Source organism: Limulus polyphemus, unplaced genomic scaffold (genome assembly GCF_000517525.1).
Source record: "Limulus polyphemus unplaced genomic scaffold, Limulus_polyphemus-2.1.2 Scaffold8351, whole genome shotgun sequence".
NCBI classification, from domain to species: domain Eukaryota; kingdom Metazoa; phylum Arthropoda; class Merostomata; order Xiphosura; family Limulidae; genus Limulus; species Limulus polyphemus.
This window is the reverse complement of record NW_013673961.1, coordinates 14299-27067: the sequence shown is the minus strand read 5'-3', so window position 1 is coordinate 27067 and position 12769 is coordinate 14299. Positions and strand designations below refer to the sequence as shown.

The 12769-nt window shown below is 38.2% G+C and overlaps 1 protein-coding gene across 1 annotated transcript in view; it reads right to left on the bottom strand.

Moving 5' to 3' along the window:
* LOC111083146 (dynein beta chain, ciliary-like) overlaps window positions 1-12769 on the bottom strand; it is a gene marked incomplete at its 3' end in the record, with an annotated part of 22796 nt that overhangs the window by 2230 nt on the left and 7797 nt on the right. The window contains exons 5-9 of the mRNA XM_022379434.1: window positions 12044-12143; window positions 10666-10877; window positions 2974-3204; window positions 1617-1784; window positions 702-818 (exon numbers count right to left, since the gene is read on the bottom strand). Coding sequence (XP_022235142.1) covers window positions 702-818; window positions 1617-1784; window positions 2974-3204; window positions 10666-10877; window positions 12044-12143 — 828 coding nt within the window. The remainder of the gene's footprint in view (window positions 1-701; window positions 819-1616; window positions 1785-2973; window positions 3205-10665; window positions 10878-12043; window positions 12144-12769) is intronic.

The following is a 12769-nucleotide window of genomic DNA, read 5'->3' as shown; positions in this document are numbered from 1 at the left end:
TATATGTTTAATCAGTTTGTGTTCATGATACTACTACTGTACTGTCAATATATGTTTAATCAGTTTGTGTTCATGATACTACTAAGGTACTACCAATATATGTTTAATCAGTTTGTGTTCATGATACTACTAAGGTACTACCAATATATGTTTAATCAGTTTGTTGTTCATGATACTACTAAGGTACTGCCAATATATGTTTAATCAGTTTGTGTTCATGATACTACTACTGTACTGTCAATATATGTTTAATCAGTTGTTGTTGTTCATGATACTACTAAGGTACTACCAATGTATGTTTATATCAGAGATCTATGAAGTTCTAAACATCTTTAAAAGCTATAATTATGATAAAATTAATTACCCTACATTTATCAGGTGAAACGATTTCATTAAAGGTCTAAACAGGACATTGAAACATAATATAAAAGACATACAATTTCACCTACTGTAGTTCAGCAGGAATTAATATAGATCTTGTGTTAAATAAAAACAAGCATATCTCCCTGGCCCACTCAACACAAAACTGTATGTTTACAAGTTTGCTCTTCACTTAAGTTTATAAATTAAACTGCATATGACAACCAACATTTAGTTATTGATAATTTGTTTCTGCATAATATATTCTATAGTTAACTGAAAGAAAAAAAAAGACAGTAATTTGTTGTAATGATAAAATAAATTAAAAGTTAAGACATTACTTTGAAAATTGCTTCAATGCTGGTACAGTCTTCAAAACTGAGACAAACTACTGCACCAAGCCTCTGATCTAAATCATGAATTTTCTCTTTGAAGTGGCTGTAATCTTGAACAAATTCCTGGAATGTTTAAAAAATATATATCAATTATTTTATATTCTGCCTAAGTCTTTTATCGTACCAATGACAAAACCCAGAGAACTGACCTCAGAGATGAGAAACCTGGGTGGAAAAAGTGCCGTAAAGTGTGAATAAAACATCAGAGTACAGATTTTAACTAAGTAAAAAGTGGGAAAAAATCAGTATTAGTGACAACAAAATAAGTGTTTATGTTATTAATTTTAATCTTTCAACTCAGCTAAGTCCACTGTGTCTATTAACGAAACAAGTGATTAGAAATACAAGCACTTCTACTCAACTAAAACAACATTCCTAAACATTACAAAGCAACAGATTATCTTCTCGGCTTCACGGATAGAAACCACGACAAATAAAGATGTACTTGTCCGTCATTTTTCAAAGTCTATCGTCTCTACTTTATGACAGAGACTGTAAATGCACGTGAAACTATACTAATGTCGACAATGAATGAAATAAGTGATAAAAACTGTTCACTTGAAATTCCTCAACCAAACTTTAATGACAGATATATTATAATAATTTTTAACCTTTAGTCTACTGGTGCAGCGCCTTGTTTCTGTGTAATGTAACACTGATTTATAATATATCAGTCATTAAACATACCTAACAATTAAAGGTAAAATGAGCTACTTTGTGGTATATGTAACAAGAGAAGTTTTCTCAAACTGGTGTAATATGGGAAGTATAACTGAATACAATTTAAGTTCTTAAAGATTTAAACTACTCGATCACCATTTATTCTCATCAGAGAAAATGTAAATCAACAGTGATGCTCACCTCAGAAGTTGGATCCAAGGCATCATAAGTTTTGTTAGCAAATGATCCATAAAGTTCAAGAAATTCTTGATGAATATTTGTCACCTGAACACCATACATACGGCCTCGAACACCACCCATCTCGATTTTTTCTAGTTTGAAAAATTCTTGAGAAGTCTCAAAAAACTCCTATACAAAAAAATAATTATTAATTTATTAGTTTTATGCATTAAAAAAGATTTGAAACAAACAATTGTTGGTACCCATTTTACCATCTTGAGACTCTACAATAAAAACAGAGCCTCGGGATAATACTTTATCAGCTATTGAGCATCAGACATCTTGAACAAACAAATACAGGTCAAGGATTTGTAAAAATATTAAAAACTAACATATGATCTAAAGAACTAATCTTCTGAAAACATGGTGCACATGTGCGATTTGTGTTTTTAATCTTCTAAAAACATAGATGCACATGTGTGATTTGTGTTTTTAATCTTCTGAAAACATGGTGCACACTTGTGATTTGTGTTTTTAGAAGATTATTGCCAAATCATTGGAAAAGTCATATACAAAGATGTACAACCATTTCTGGTGGAAAAGATGACACAAAAATCAACTTCTCTTCACAGATCAGTCCAAGTACTTTCTTGATTTCCAAGATAGTCCTCACAGCTAGATTAATTCCACGATAATGTAAGTTTGAAGATGATTCTCTGATGGAGTTGCAACTGTATCACAAGTGTCCTCACATATATACTCCATTAGAAATGGTTCCCTTAAAGCTGGGCATTATAGGAACAAATCTCTTGTGATCATTGTCAGGCTTTTCAATAGTACCAATGATCTTGATTTCAGTTAGGATGATACTAATACTTGTCTTCTTCCAATCACACAACATCATTGTATACCATGAATAAGTTACCACTGTGAGAACGAACTGGATAGCAGTTTTTTTTTTATCATATATAACAGGAGGCTTGAGTGGAACAGTTTAATATCAACAGCTTGGTACTGTAAGTTTGCCAAACATTCCAAAGAATGATGATATAACAGGAGGCTTGAGTGGAACAGTTTAATATTGACAGCTTGATACTGTAAGTTTCCTGTAGAAAATAGTAAACTTTGCTTTCACTACAAGTTTAGTGTACTTATATTTCTTAACTTATATTTTAATCTTCACTTTAGGTTCTCTCTTTAATCTATAATTTTATTTTCTCATAAATGTTTTCTACCATGACTAAACTTCTAATTGTGTACATTACTTAAAGTTATCAACAGCATGATGTAGCAGTAAATAAAATATTTGGTAAAAACCAAATATCAACAACTATTTTTAACTAATACAAAATAATATGAGCAGAATTTTCCAACCCACCTTGATAACAGTTAATCTGGCCAAGAACAGATTGAATCTTTCAAAAATTCTTCTATCAGGAAAGGCCCAAGCATTTACTTTGACATTAGTTAAATACTGTGACATATTTGTCCGGTAATCTTGGTATATGCGTAGAAAATGATTCAAGACTTTGAAAGATGTATTCACTTTCTCAAGGCTTTCCTCTAGCTCTGACTTAAATATATTACTTGGATCGAGGTAGTGGGTACACTAAATGGAAATGATACATAATGAATTTACTACCACCCTTGATCAATGACTGTATCTAGATGTTAGAAAGTTATAATTTTCCTATACTGAAAATGTATTTTCAATAGGTACTTACCTCTTCAGTGCTGCACTCTACATGTGAACTTTTATAACACATGCCAAAAGCCTTGCACACACCCCTTTATCAGAAATATCATGTTCCAACATGTCTCTCATGCAAATCATCATGTGTCATCTTTTAACAAATAGTAGCCTGACATGTTCACGTGATGCATGTGACTCCCTCTACCGAAGCTTCACTTCAAAGTTTGGCAGAGTGCAGGAAAGTGGGAAGTGTGAGAAGAGGGAAGTACCTATCAGAAATACATTTTCAGTATAGGAAAATTATAATTTCCAATACAATACTTATCTCCTCTCACAAAATTAGCTAGAATCCAACATTGGAAAGAAGGAGGGACCAGTGAGAGGGAATGAAAGAAGTACTCTCGAAAGCATCAGAAGAATACCTCTGATCATGAGAGATATACAACTGAAGATCAGAGGAGGGGAACCACACTACTTCTGAGCCAGGTATACTCTTGACCCTTGTGGACAGTGTGACATGCACAAGGGTGAAAATATAAGGTGTAGAGTGGCTAGGGTGCATCAGACCATACTCTGTAAGTCAACTACATCCAAAACCTTCCCTTGGGACATCGATATCCACACAGGGTGAGAGATATAGAACCGAAGATCAGTGAAGGGGTACTGTACTACTTCTGAGCCAGGTATACTCTTCATGCACAAGGGTGAAAATGTAAGGTGTAGAGTGGCTAGGGTGCATCAGACCATACTCTGTAAGTCAACTACATCCAAAACCTCCCCTTGGGACACTGACATCCACACAGGAGTAGGATAAGGATCATATCATCTTCACCTTAAACCCAAAAATCAGGGTTTTAAGACCTGCACTGATATCTGGGTATGCCACAGTGACAGGATGTCCATCAAATGGAATCAACTCCCCAACCATGACACAGACCAGTACCATACAAAAACAATAACATCTCCATAAGAAGAATGAGAAATAGTCCACGCCACAGCGACAAGATGTCCATCAAATGGAATCAACTCCCCAACCATGACACAGGCCAGTACTATACAAAAACAATAACATCTCCATAAGAAGAATGAGGAATAGTCCACGCCACGGGGACAAGATGTCAATCAAATGGAATCAACTCGCCAACCATGGCACAGGCCAGTACTATACAAAAACAATAACATCTCCATAAGAAGAATGAGTGATAGTCCAGGAGAGCACCAGATCCGGCCCACTAACTATGCAGTAACGAAAGATAAAGATGGTGCAACTAAGGGAGGAAGAGAGACAACCTGCCTCTGTGGGAGGACTTATGTTGATTGGTTTACTATAATTCAAAACCTCGATGCCAGGAACCAACATCCATGCAAAGGTAGGATGAGGGTACCCAATTAAAGGATGAACTGCAATTGTGACAGCTCAAGTCCAGTGTGAAAGTAAAGTGGATTAGAAGGCCATGTCATCCTGTAAGGGAATGTCTCAACTCCAGCTGATGTGTATAAGGAAGCAGGAGGCAACATCATCTCAAAAAGTGGCAGCTTTACTTCCCTGGTTTTGTAAATAGTAACAAGAAGCCACATCAACCTAGAAGGCAACAGCTCCCGCGAGTGTAATAGGGATAAGGAGGCCATATTAACCAGAAGGTTATAGTTCATCTCCATTAATTGTGTAAATGGTAGTGGGAGGCCACATCATCCTGGAAGGAGACAGCTCAACTCAGTGTTGGTGTGTAACATGGTCAAGAGGTCACACCAACCAGCAAGGCTATGTCTCAAATCCTATGGAGACCACGTCACTTCTACACCAGAAGAACATCACTGCTCTACTATCAACTGAATGGTCTGGGAAACTCATTCTGGAGGGTGCCTCCATGGTCCACCACTCTAGCGGATTGGAATAGAAAGTGGCAAGGACTCCCATACTCCACTTGAAGAAAGGAGGGTGACTATGTGGTGAAGAGCCCAAAGGAATGTCATCATCGGAGACAGTGCAATGAGTGACCACAAAACTCTATTTTGAAAAGTAGACCATACCTGGTTATTCACACAAGGCATGGCAAGGATGGAGAGCAATCCCCTTCTGCTTTACCCATGTAGTCCATGGCTGGTACAGTCTGGAATAGGCATGTTTATGAAGCAATGGCATCACGAGGTTATTCTCCAACAAGTGATCTTGTGGAACACCCAATCTCAACAATGAGTATGAGTAGCCATGGACTAGAAAGTGCAAGTTAACATGGCGGACAGTACTGATTTAGAGTTAAAGAATACCTGGACAAGCACCACTCGCCATAGAGCAGAATCCATGATAAAAAGGGAGAGAAAAGGCCCCTTAAAACAAATGAATAAAACATCATTCGAAGTCACACCGAAATCTGGAGAATGGCCACAGGTGGTAGATGAAACTCCGACGCTGAGGAAAGTGCGATACAATGAAGATAGTGAGAGATGAACATACTAGGAGTGGTTCATATGCCACATTGGAAAATCTCTCCATCAGATGACAAAAATGAAAAGCGATGGGAAAGGTGAGATGTCTGATTTGATGGGAGGAAACATGGAACAAGGTATGGGAAGAAGAAGGCAGGGAAGAGTAGGCAAAACGAACCAAAAGGCATACCTAATTTGTAAGAGTAGAAGGGGAAAGATCACAAAACAGGAGGATTGTCACGGAATAAATAGATGGTCGCACATACCCCGAAAAGATGCTGTAGGTGTGATATAACAACGAAGTGCACTGACCAGACACAGAAGTTTATCCGGATCCAGTCAAGGGTAAATATGGGACATAGAAGACAGGAAAATAGTAGAAAATGATGAACAACCCTCCCTAGCTGCCGAGATTTTAGGGAGAAAGGAACGATCAGGATAAAGGAGAAGATACGTACGATGATAAAGGGAACGTGCTACATCTATGGCAAACAGATCCAACTGTTGACATCCACAGGCCAACGGAAGCTGGAAATAAGTTTTAAGAGACAGCTGAAACAAGGAGCATGAGGAAAGTTATTCAAATGGATGTAAACTGAGGGCATGGAGGACTACATTAATGTCCCAATCCAGAAGGGCAGGATGTCTCGACAGCCATCTAATCCTGAAGAAATGCATGATCCCAGTAAGAACAGGAGAAAGGAAAATCTTACAATATCTGGAAAAATGGATGGTATGGGATAGGGCTGCCTGATATCCTGAAAGTGAGGAGCCTGAAGAACCATAGTCGAACAGCCAGGTGATGAATTCTGTAACATGAGCCACAGATGGCTTGTCAGCAGGAATTCCTCTGTTAGCAGACCAACAGTGGAAGACTTTCCACTTACATTGGTAGACTTCTAGAGAAGATGATCACATGGAACAGGAAGGCAACTTCACGTGTGAGACTGGATTCTCTCACCAAGGGCCGGACAAAAGTCAGGTGTGAGGATGGAGGATGGGGAGATTGGGATGTAGGAAGTTGGATCAAGGTTGATGAAGAAGGGAAGGAGAAAGTACAAGAGGAACTGGTGGTGTCAGGAGCAGATGCTGTAACTTGGGAAACAAAGGTTGTACCAGCTAAAAGAGTGTTATCAGAAGGATTCAGCAAGGAGTGGAATGCACTAGAGAAATCACTTGATGCAACAGCCAGATTGTAGGGTACACATACAGGTATTTGTAGGACCAATCCTGGCTAAAAGCATTGACTGCAAAGGCCTGTGAATACAATAAAGGTGACCAAAAGAGGGGCAATTTGGAATTGAGGCTCGTGGCAAAAGCATATAATTGAGGAGAACTCCAACAATGTCAAAGGTTCCAGAAAACAAGAGGATCCAATGCTCACTCCATAGGATATATCTGGTCTGATCACCAAAGACAATGTATGATGAGATTGAAAGCACCAAGCACATGACATGTGATAAGACGGATGTGAGGTGCATGGGCCAAGTGTAAGAGTTTCAACATCCGAAAACAGAGGTCTCTGGACTGGATGCCCCCCACCCGGTGGTTGATATGTGCCACCACCATAGAGTTGTCTGAATGAACCATCCCTCAGACAATGATGGACAAGAAGAAGAAAGTGATGTAAAGCCTGAAATAACACCAGAAGTTTGAGAACATTGATATGCAAGACAGATTCGTCTGCAGACAAATGGCCCAAAGTTTCCTGGTGATTGATCCATGCCCCCCAACCTTGAAGAGATGCATCTGTGAACAAATGTATATCCGGATGTGTGGGGATGAAAGTGGCACGCCCATTGACATATGAGCCTTGTCCAGCCACTAGTGTAGATCATTTTGCAGGAAGGAGGAAGGGAGATGGTGGAAAGAGAATCTCGAGCAAGGTTCCATCTGTCGTGAAGTGCCCATTGCAGGAATCTCATGTGGGCATGACTGAGAGGGATAAGTGTAGTGATGGAGGACCACATCCCCAAAAGCAATAGAACCCTGTGAGCAGTAAGTGGCCTGAACTGTAAGTGGACTGAAGACGTAAAGAAGGCATGGCACAACTGATTTTGGTGTTGAAAAAGACTCCTACATGGACCAAGTATTGTGTAGGTTGAAGAAAGGGCTTCTCCAGTTTGAATAACCAGCCCGCTAAAGCTACCACAGAAAGGAGTTGGTGGGTATGAGTGACTGATTCCTATTTGGAATGAGCCAGCAGGAGCCAGTCATCTATTTAATAATGAAATCGCATCCCCAAAGCATGAAAATGATGAGAAAATGCCAGGATGATGCGACAAAACACATAAGGAGCCAATGCGAGTCTGAAGGGAAGGGCTCAAAATTGTTAACCACCCCAAGATGGACAAATCAAAGATAAGGTCAAGACTGCTGGGCAATTGGGATATGAAGGTAAGCATTGGAGACATCCATGTTCGTCATCCACAATCGTGGCAAAAATGGCCACCTCATGGTAAACTTTGGAAGTGAAGCGGTTGAGGTGAGATAAATCAATAACCGGCCGCCAATCCCTAGTTTTCTTGGGGACTAAATATCCCTGGAAGGGTGGTCACTCGGTTCAATAGCCCACTGTAAAAGCAATTCTCGAACCACCTCTGATAGATGCTGGCATGCTGCGGGATCTGGAGGAAGAGGTAAGGAAATGGAGCAAGGAAAAGGGGAAGAAGGGGAAAGAAACTGGAGAACGAATCCTTCTGACAGAACCCGTATCACCCATTGATCCTCGATGAAGGGATGCCAGCAAAGTAGAAATACCAACAGAAAAGCTCCTATCGGCTCCAAACACACAGGGTAGTCACCGGTAACATTGGTGATGGATATTTCATCGTCAAGGAAATCGATGACGAAAGACAAAAAGAAGTACCCCAACTAGCAGGAACAGATAAGGGTTGGGAGGATGAAGGACAAGAGATGGGAATAGAGGACATATGAGGCATTGACTGAGACAAATGGGCAACAAAGAATGTGAGGGTGGATTGCTAAAGAGCTGATGTAACTCGAGGCTCAATAGTTTCTGGGACAGTACCATAGATATGACATCACAAAAACAGAGCAAGACATAAGTCCTGTAGATATGGAGAGGGTAAACTGACCTGGGCCAATACAGCATCCCTACCAATAAGGTCCTAACAGCAAAGAAACCACGAGTGTAACGCCAGAGCCGAGGAAGAAATGCGGGTTAATGTGGAGGAGAGAATGTGCAGAGTATCCACAGAAAACCACTCAGGATTTCTGTGGAGTACTTCAGAGAGAAAATGTATAGAAGGATGGTTAGGGTAAGACAAAGACGAGAATATTGGGCATGGGTAAGAAGTAACAACAAACCCAACAACTGCTGATCCAAAAATAGATAGTCAGCAAGATGGTACGAAAGAGCATGCTGATCCGAGGGCCTCGAGTAGTACGGCACATGCTGATCCCCTCACTTAATTGAGAGACAAAGTGATCAGCATGTACCCGATTGTCTGGGAGGGAGGGAAAAAACAAAAGTGGTTGAGAAGAGGTTTCATGTAATAAAGAAGGTCAAGGGAAAAACGATATAGGAAAAATGAGATAAGACATCACAGACCTGAAACACAAAATCCATGAAGACCGAATTAGGACTAGATGATTCCTCAGGTAGCAAGTAGGAAATCCTCGTCATTTTGTAGAATTTCAGCCGATTGAGGAGGAGACTGAAGGATGTTAGGGAACAAAAATTGACCCATGTAGTATTCAATCTCCCAACGTATAAATGCTGAAAGATCTACCATCGGGTCATCCACACCTGAGGCCTGAGAAATAACATTAGTTGTTGGTGTGACTCATAATGCAAAACAGAACTCACAAGTGATCAAGTTTTGCCGAAATAGACTGCTAAAATTGAATTGGTTATAGTAGAAAGGAAATTAAAAGTTAAGTTCAAAAAGAAACCACTTTTGGCGGGAAAATGTTCCGTCAACACACGGTAGCACTAGTACACACAAAAAAATATCTCAACTCGAATGCTGCCAAACGATAAGTGAAGGTTCAGTAGAGGAGTGTAGAGGGAGTCACATGCATCACGTGAGCACGTCAGGCTACTGTTGGTTAAAAGATGATGCATGATGATTTGCAAGAGAGACGTGTTGAAACATGATATTTCCAACAGAGGGAGTGCGCAAGGCTTGTGGCATACGTTATGAAAAGTTTGCATGTAGAGGGCAGCACTGAACGAGAATAGCTAATCTTGTGAGAAGTGGTAAGTACTGCATTGAAAAGCACAGTCATACTTACTTATTTTAATTTAGTAGCCTAGTTATATTACAAAATTAAATAAACCCTCATTAGTGTAGGTTAAAAAAAATGTACCACTGTGGTTGTGGTCTAGAATATTTCTAGTTAAACTCTGCAAGGATACAAAACTAATGGAACAATGCATTCTACTCTTTGCATGTAGATACATAATAAAAGTATATTTAATTGGCTATACTGATGACCAGGTTGATTTTTAGTTATGCTCTAAGTAAATAGCTTACTCTGATCATAGTGTAAATTGAAGAAAATTTACCAACAAAGTGGTTGTGGTTTATAACATTTCTTACTGGCATTTAAATACCACGTTATTTAAACTTAAAATAAACCATTATTAATGTAGGTTGAAGAAAATGTAATATTTTGCAATTATGGTGTTTAACATTTTCTATGGCTATTTCAATACATATTTTGTAGTTAACTGATGATTCAATATTATTAACATCTCTATTCTTTTTGGTGGGAAGATATTACTGTAGTGACCAGTCTTGCAGAGAAAATAATTAATTACAACTGAATTATATTTTTTGCATCCTTATTAATAAATCTAAATTTCAAATGTTGACTATTTTTATTGGCAACACAATTACTTTTCTTTCTCTATCAAAATGATCAGTTAATATCAAAATTGCATCATTTGTATTTTAAAAGATGTACATTAAAAATCCTTACCATGTCAATTAGCAGATTGCATATCTTCTGGATAAGCACTATTATTTTTGAAGGAGAACTGTAGTATTTTGAATGGTTCCACACCAAACATACCGTATGAATCAATGGATGAAGGAGAGGGTAAAGATCTGGAAAATCAGCTTGTTCCAAATACTCAAAGTGTTTTTGCAGAGGAGCCAGGTGAAGAGTTATGTCTTGTGCTTCTGCTAAAGCTAAAAAATATTTAACATAATAATGAATTGACTCTTCAGTTACAATGGGAGAAAAAATCAAGAATATCACATACGTGAAATAGCAAAGAACAAAGCTGGGATTACCTGTACCTCTTCAGGAAGAAAAGAACCAAAAACAAAGACAGGCATTGGGAACAGCTGGTCAAAATCATTGAAATACAAGGCAGGCTCAGCCTAAGTAACAGAAACAAGAAGTTGAAAAACCTAGATCTGAAATAAAAAAAAGGTAAAACAGAGTCAACCATATGGTGCACAGTGGTGGTAACATCACTAGCAGTCAGAGTGCCTCCAGTTACCATTGAAACTGGAGCGAACCACCCGATGCACAGCGGTGGTTAAATCACTAGCAGTCAGAGTGCCTCCAGTTACCATTGAAACTGGAGCGAACCATCTGATGCACAGCGGTGGTGGTTGCTCTAGTTTCAATGGTAACTGGAGGCACTCTGACTGCTAGTGATGTTACCTGATGCACAGTGGTGGTAACATCACTAGCAGTCAGAGTGCCTCCAGTCACCATTGAAACTGCAGGAGTTGACTCCTGAAGTAGAGTGTCAGGACCTCAGGAGGTAGCAGAAATGTGGATCTAGGAATTTATGGTCAAATGAAATCCACAAAAAAACTGAATTAACAGTAAATATACTCTAGTTAGAAAACAAAAGCAACACAAAAATCCCACAATTCCAAAAACAAAGACACAATTTCAAACATGTATGAAGATAATCAGTGCTGAGGGAAGAATGAGCCATTGTTCAAATGCTAGTGGTCATGGAGATTACTGTGTATGGAAGATGTATCATACTCCTTTTGGTATAGGGCTACAGTCTAATGTCATCATAAGCTGGTGCAAAACACATTAAGACATGTAAGAGTGGGAGCTTTGTTGAATGAAGTACATGTAAGTGGAAGTCTACAGATTCTGTGACATTATTAGACGTTCTGTTAATATTTGGTGACGTTATTTGACATTCAGTAGTTGTGGTCTGCAGTCTAAAGGCAATGCTTTGTTCATTTTAATAGATATAAACAAAAAATTATAGTTGTTTGTAAATGAAAGTGAAAAAAATTCTTATTTAATTAAGCCTTCAAAAGTAATTTTAACAATCTTGATTAAACACAAGTTTACTTAAACACCTTAAACCACTCACCTGCCACAACATCTCTAAACATGTTCTTGAAGGACGGCAGATAACAACTGTTCACTTTCTCTAAAATCTTGGCCATTCTCACAACTTTTGGTTCTTTCAACTAAAGTAGCCACAGAAAAACTAATTTAAAATACATAAAAGTTTAAATTCCAACATACTTTAGTGGAAATGTACGGTTTTACTACACAAATACATAACATTGATGTATCATATAGTGGGTAACATAACAGGTATTTCACTTTAAAGTTTGCCATTAATACACTTTCAATTTATGATATTAAGTTATTTGATATGCTTCCTCATACTTTAGTGGAAATGTACGGTTTTACTACACAAATACATAACATTGATGTATCATATAGTGGGTAACATAACAGGTATTTCACTTTAAAGTTTGCCAGTAATACACTTTCAATTTACGATATTAAGTTATTTGATATGCTTCCTCATACTTTAGTGGAAATGTATGGTTTTACTACACAAATACATAACATTGATGTATCATATAGTGGGTAACATAACAGGTATTTCACTTTAAAGTTTGCCATTAATACACTTTCAATTTACGATATTAAGTTATTTGATATGCTTCCTCCGTAACAAATGGAAAAATGTGAACAAAACTTTCATTACAAATATGTTTTCTGTACAGTATCACAAACTTAACAACAAATCAATATATCATAAAGATTGTGGGTTTGGCCAAACACAGATCTTTTATGGCCA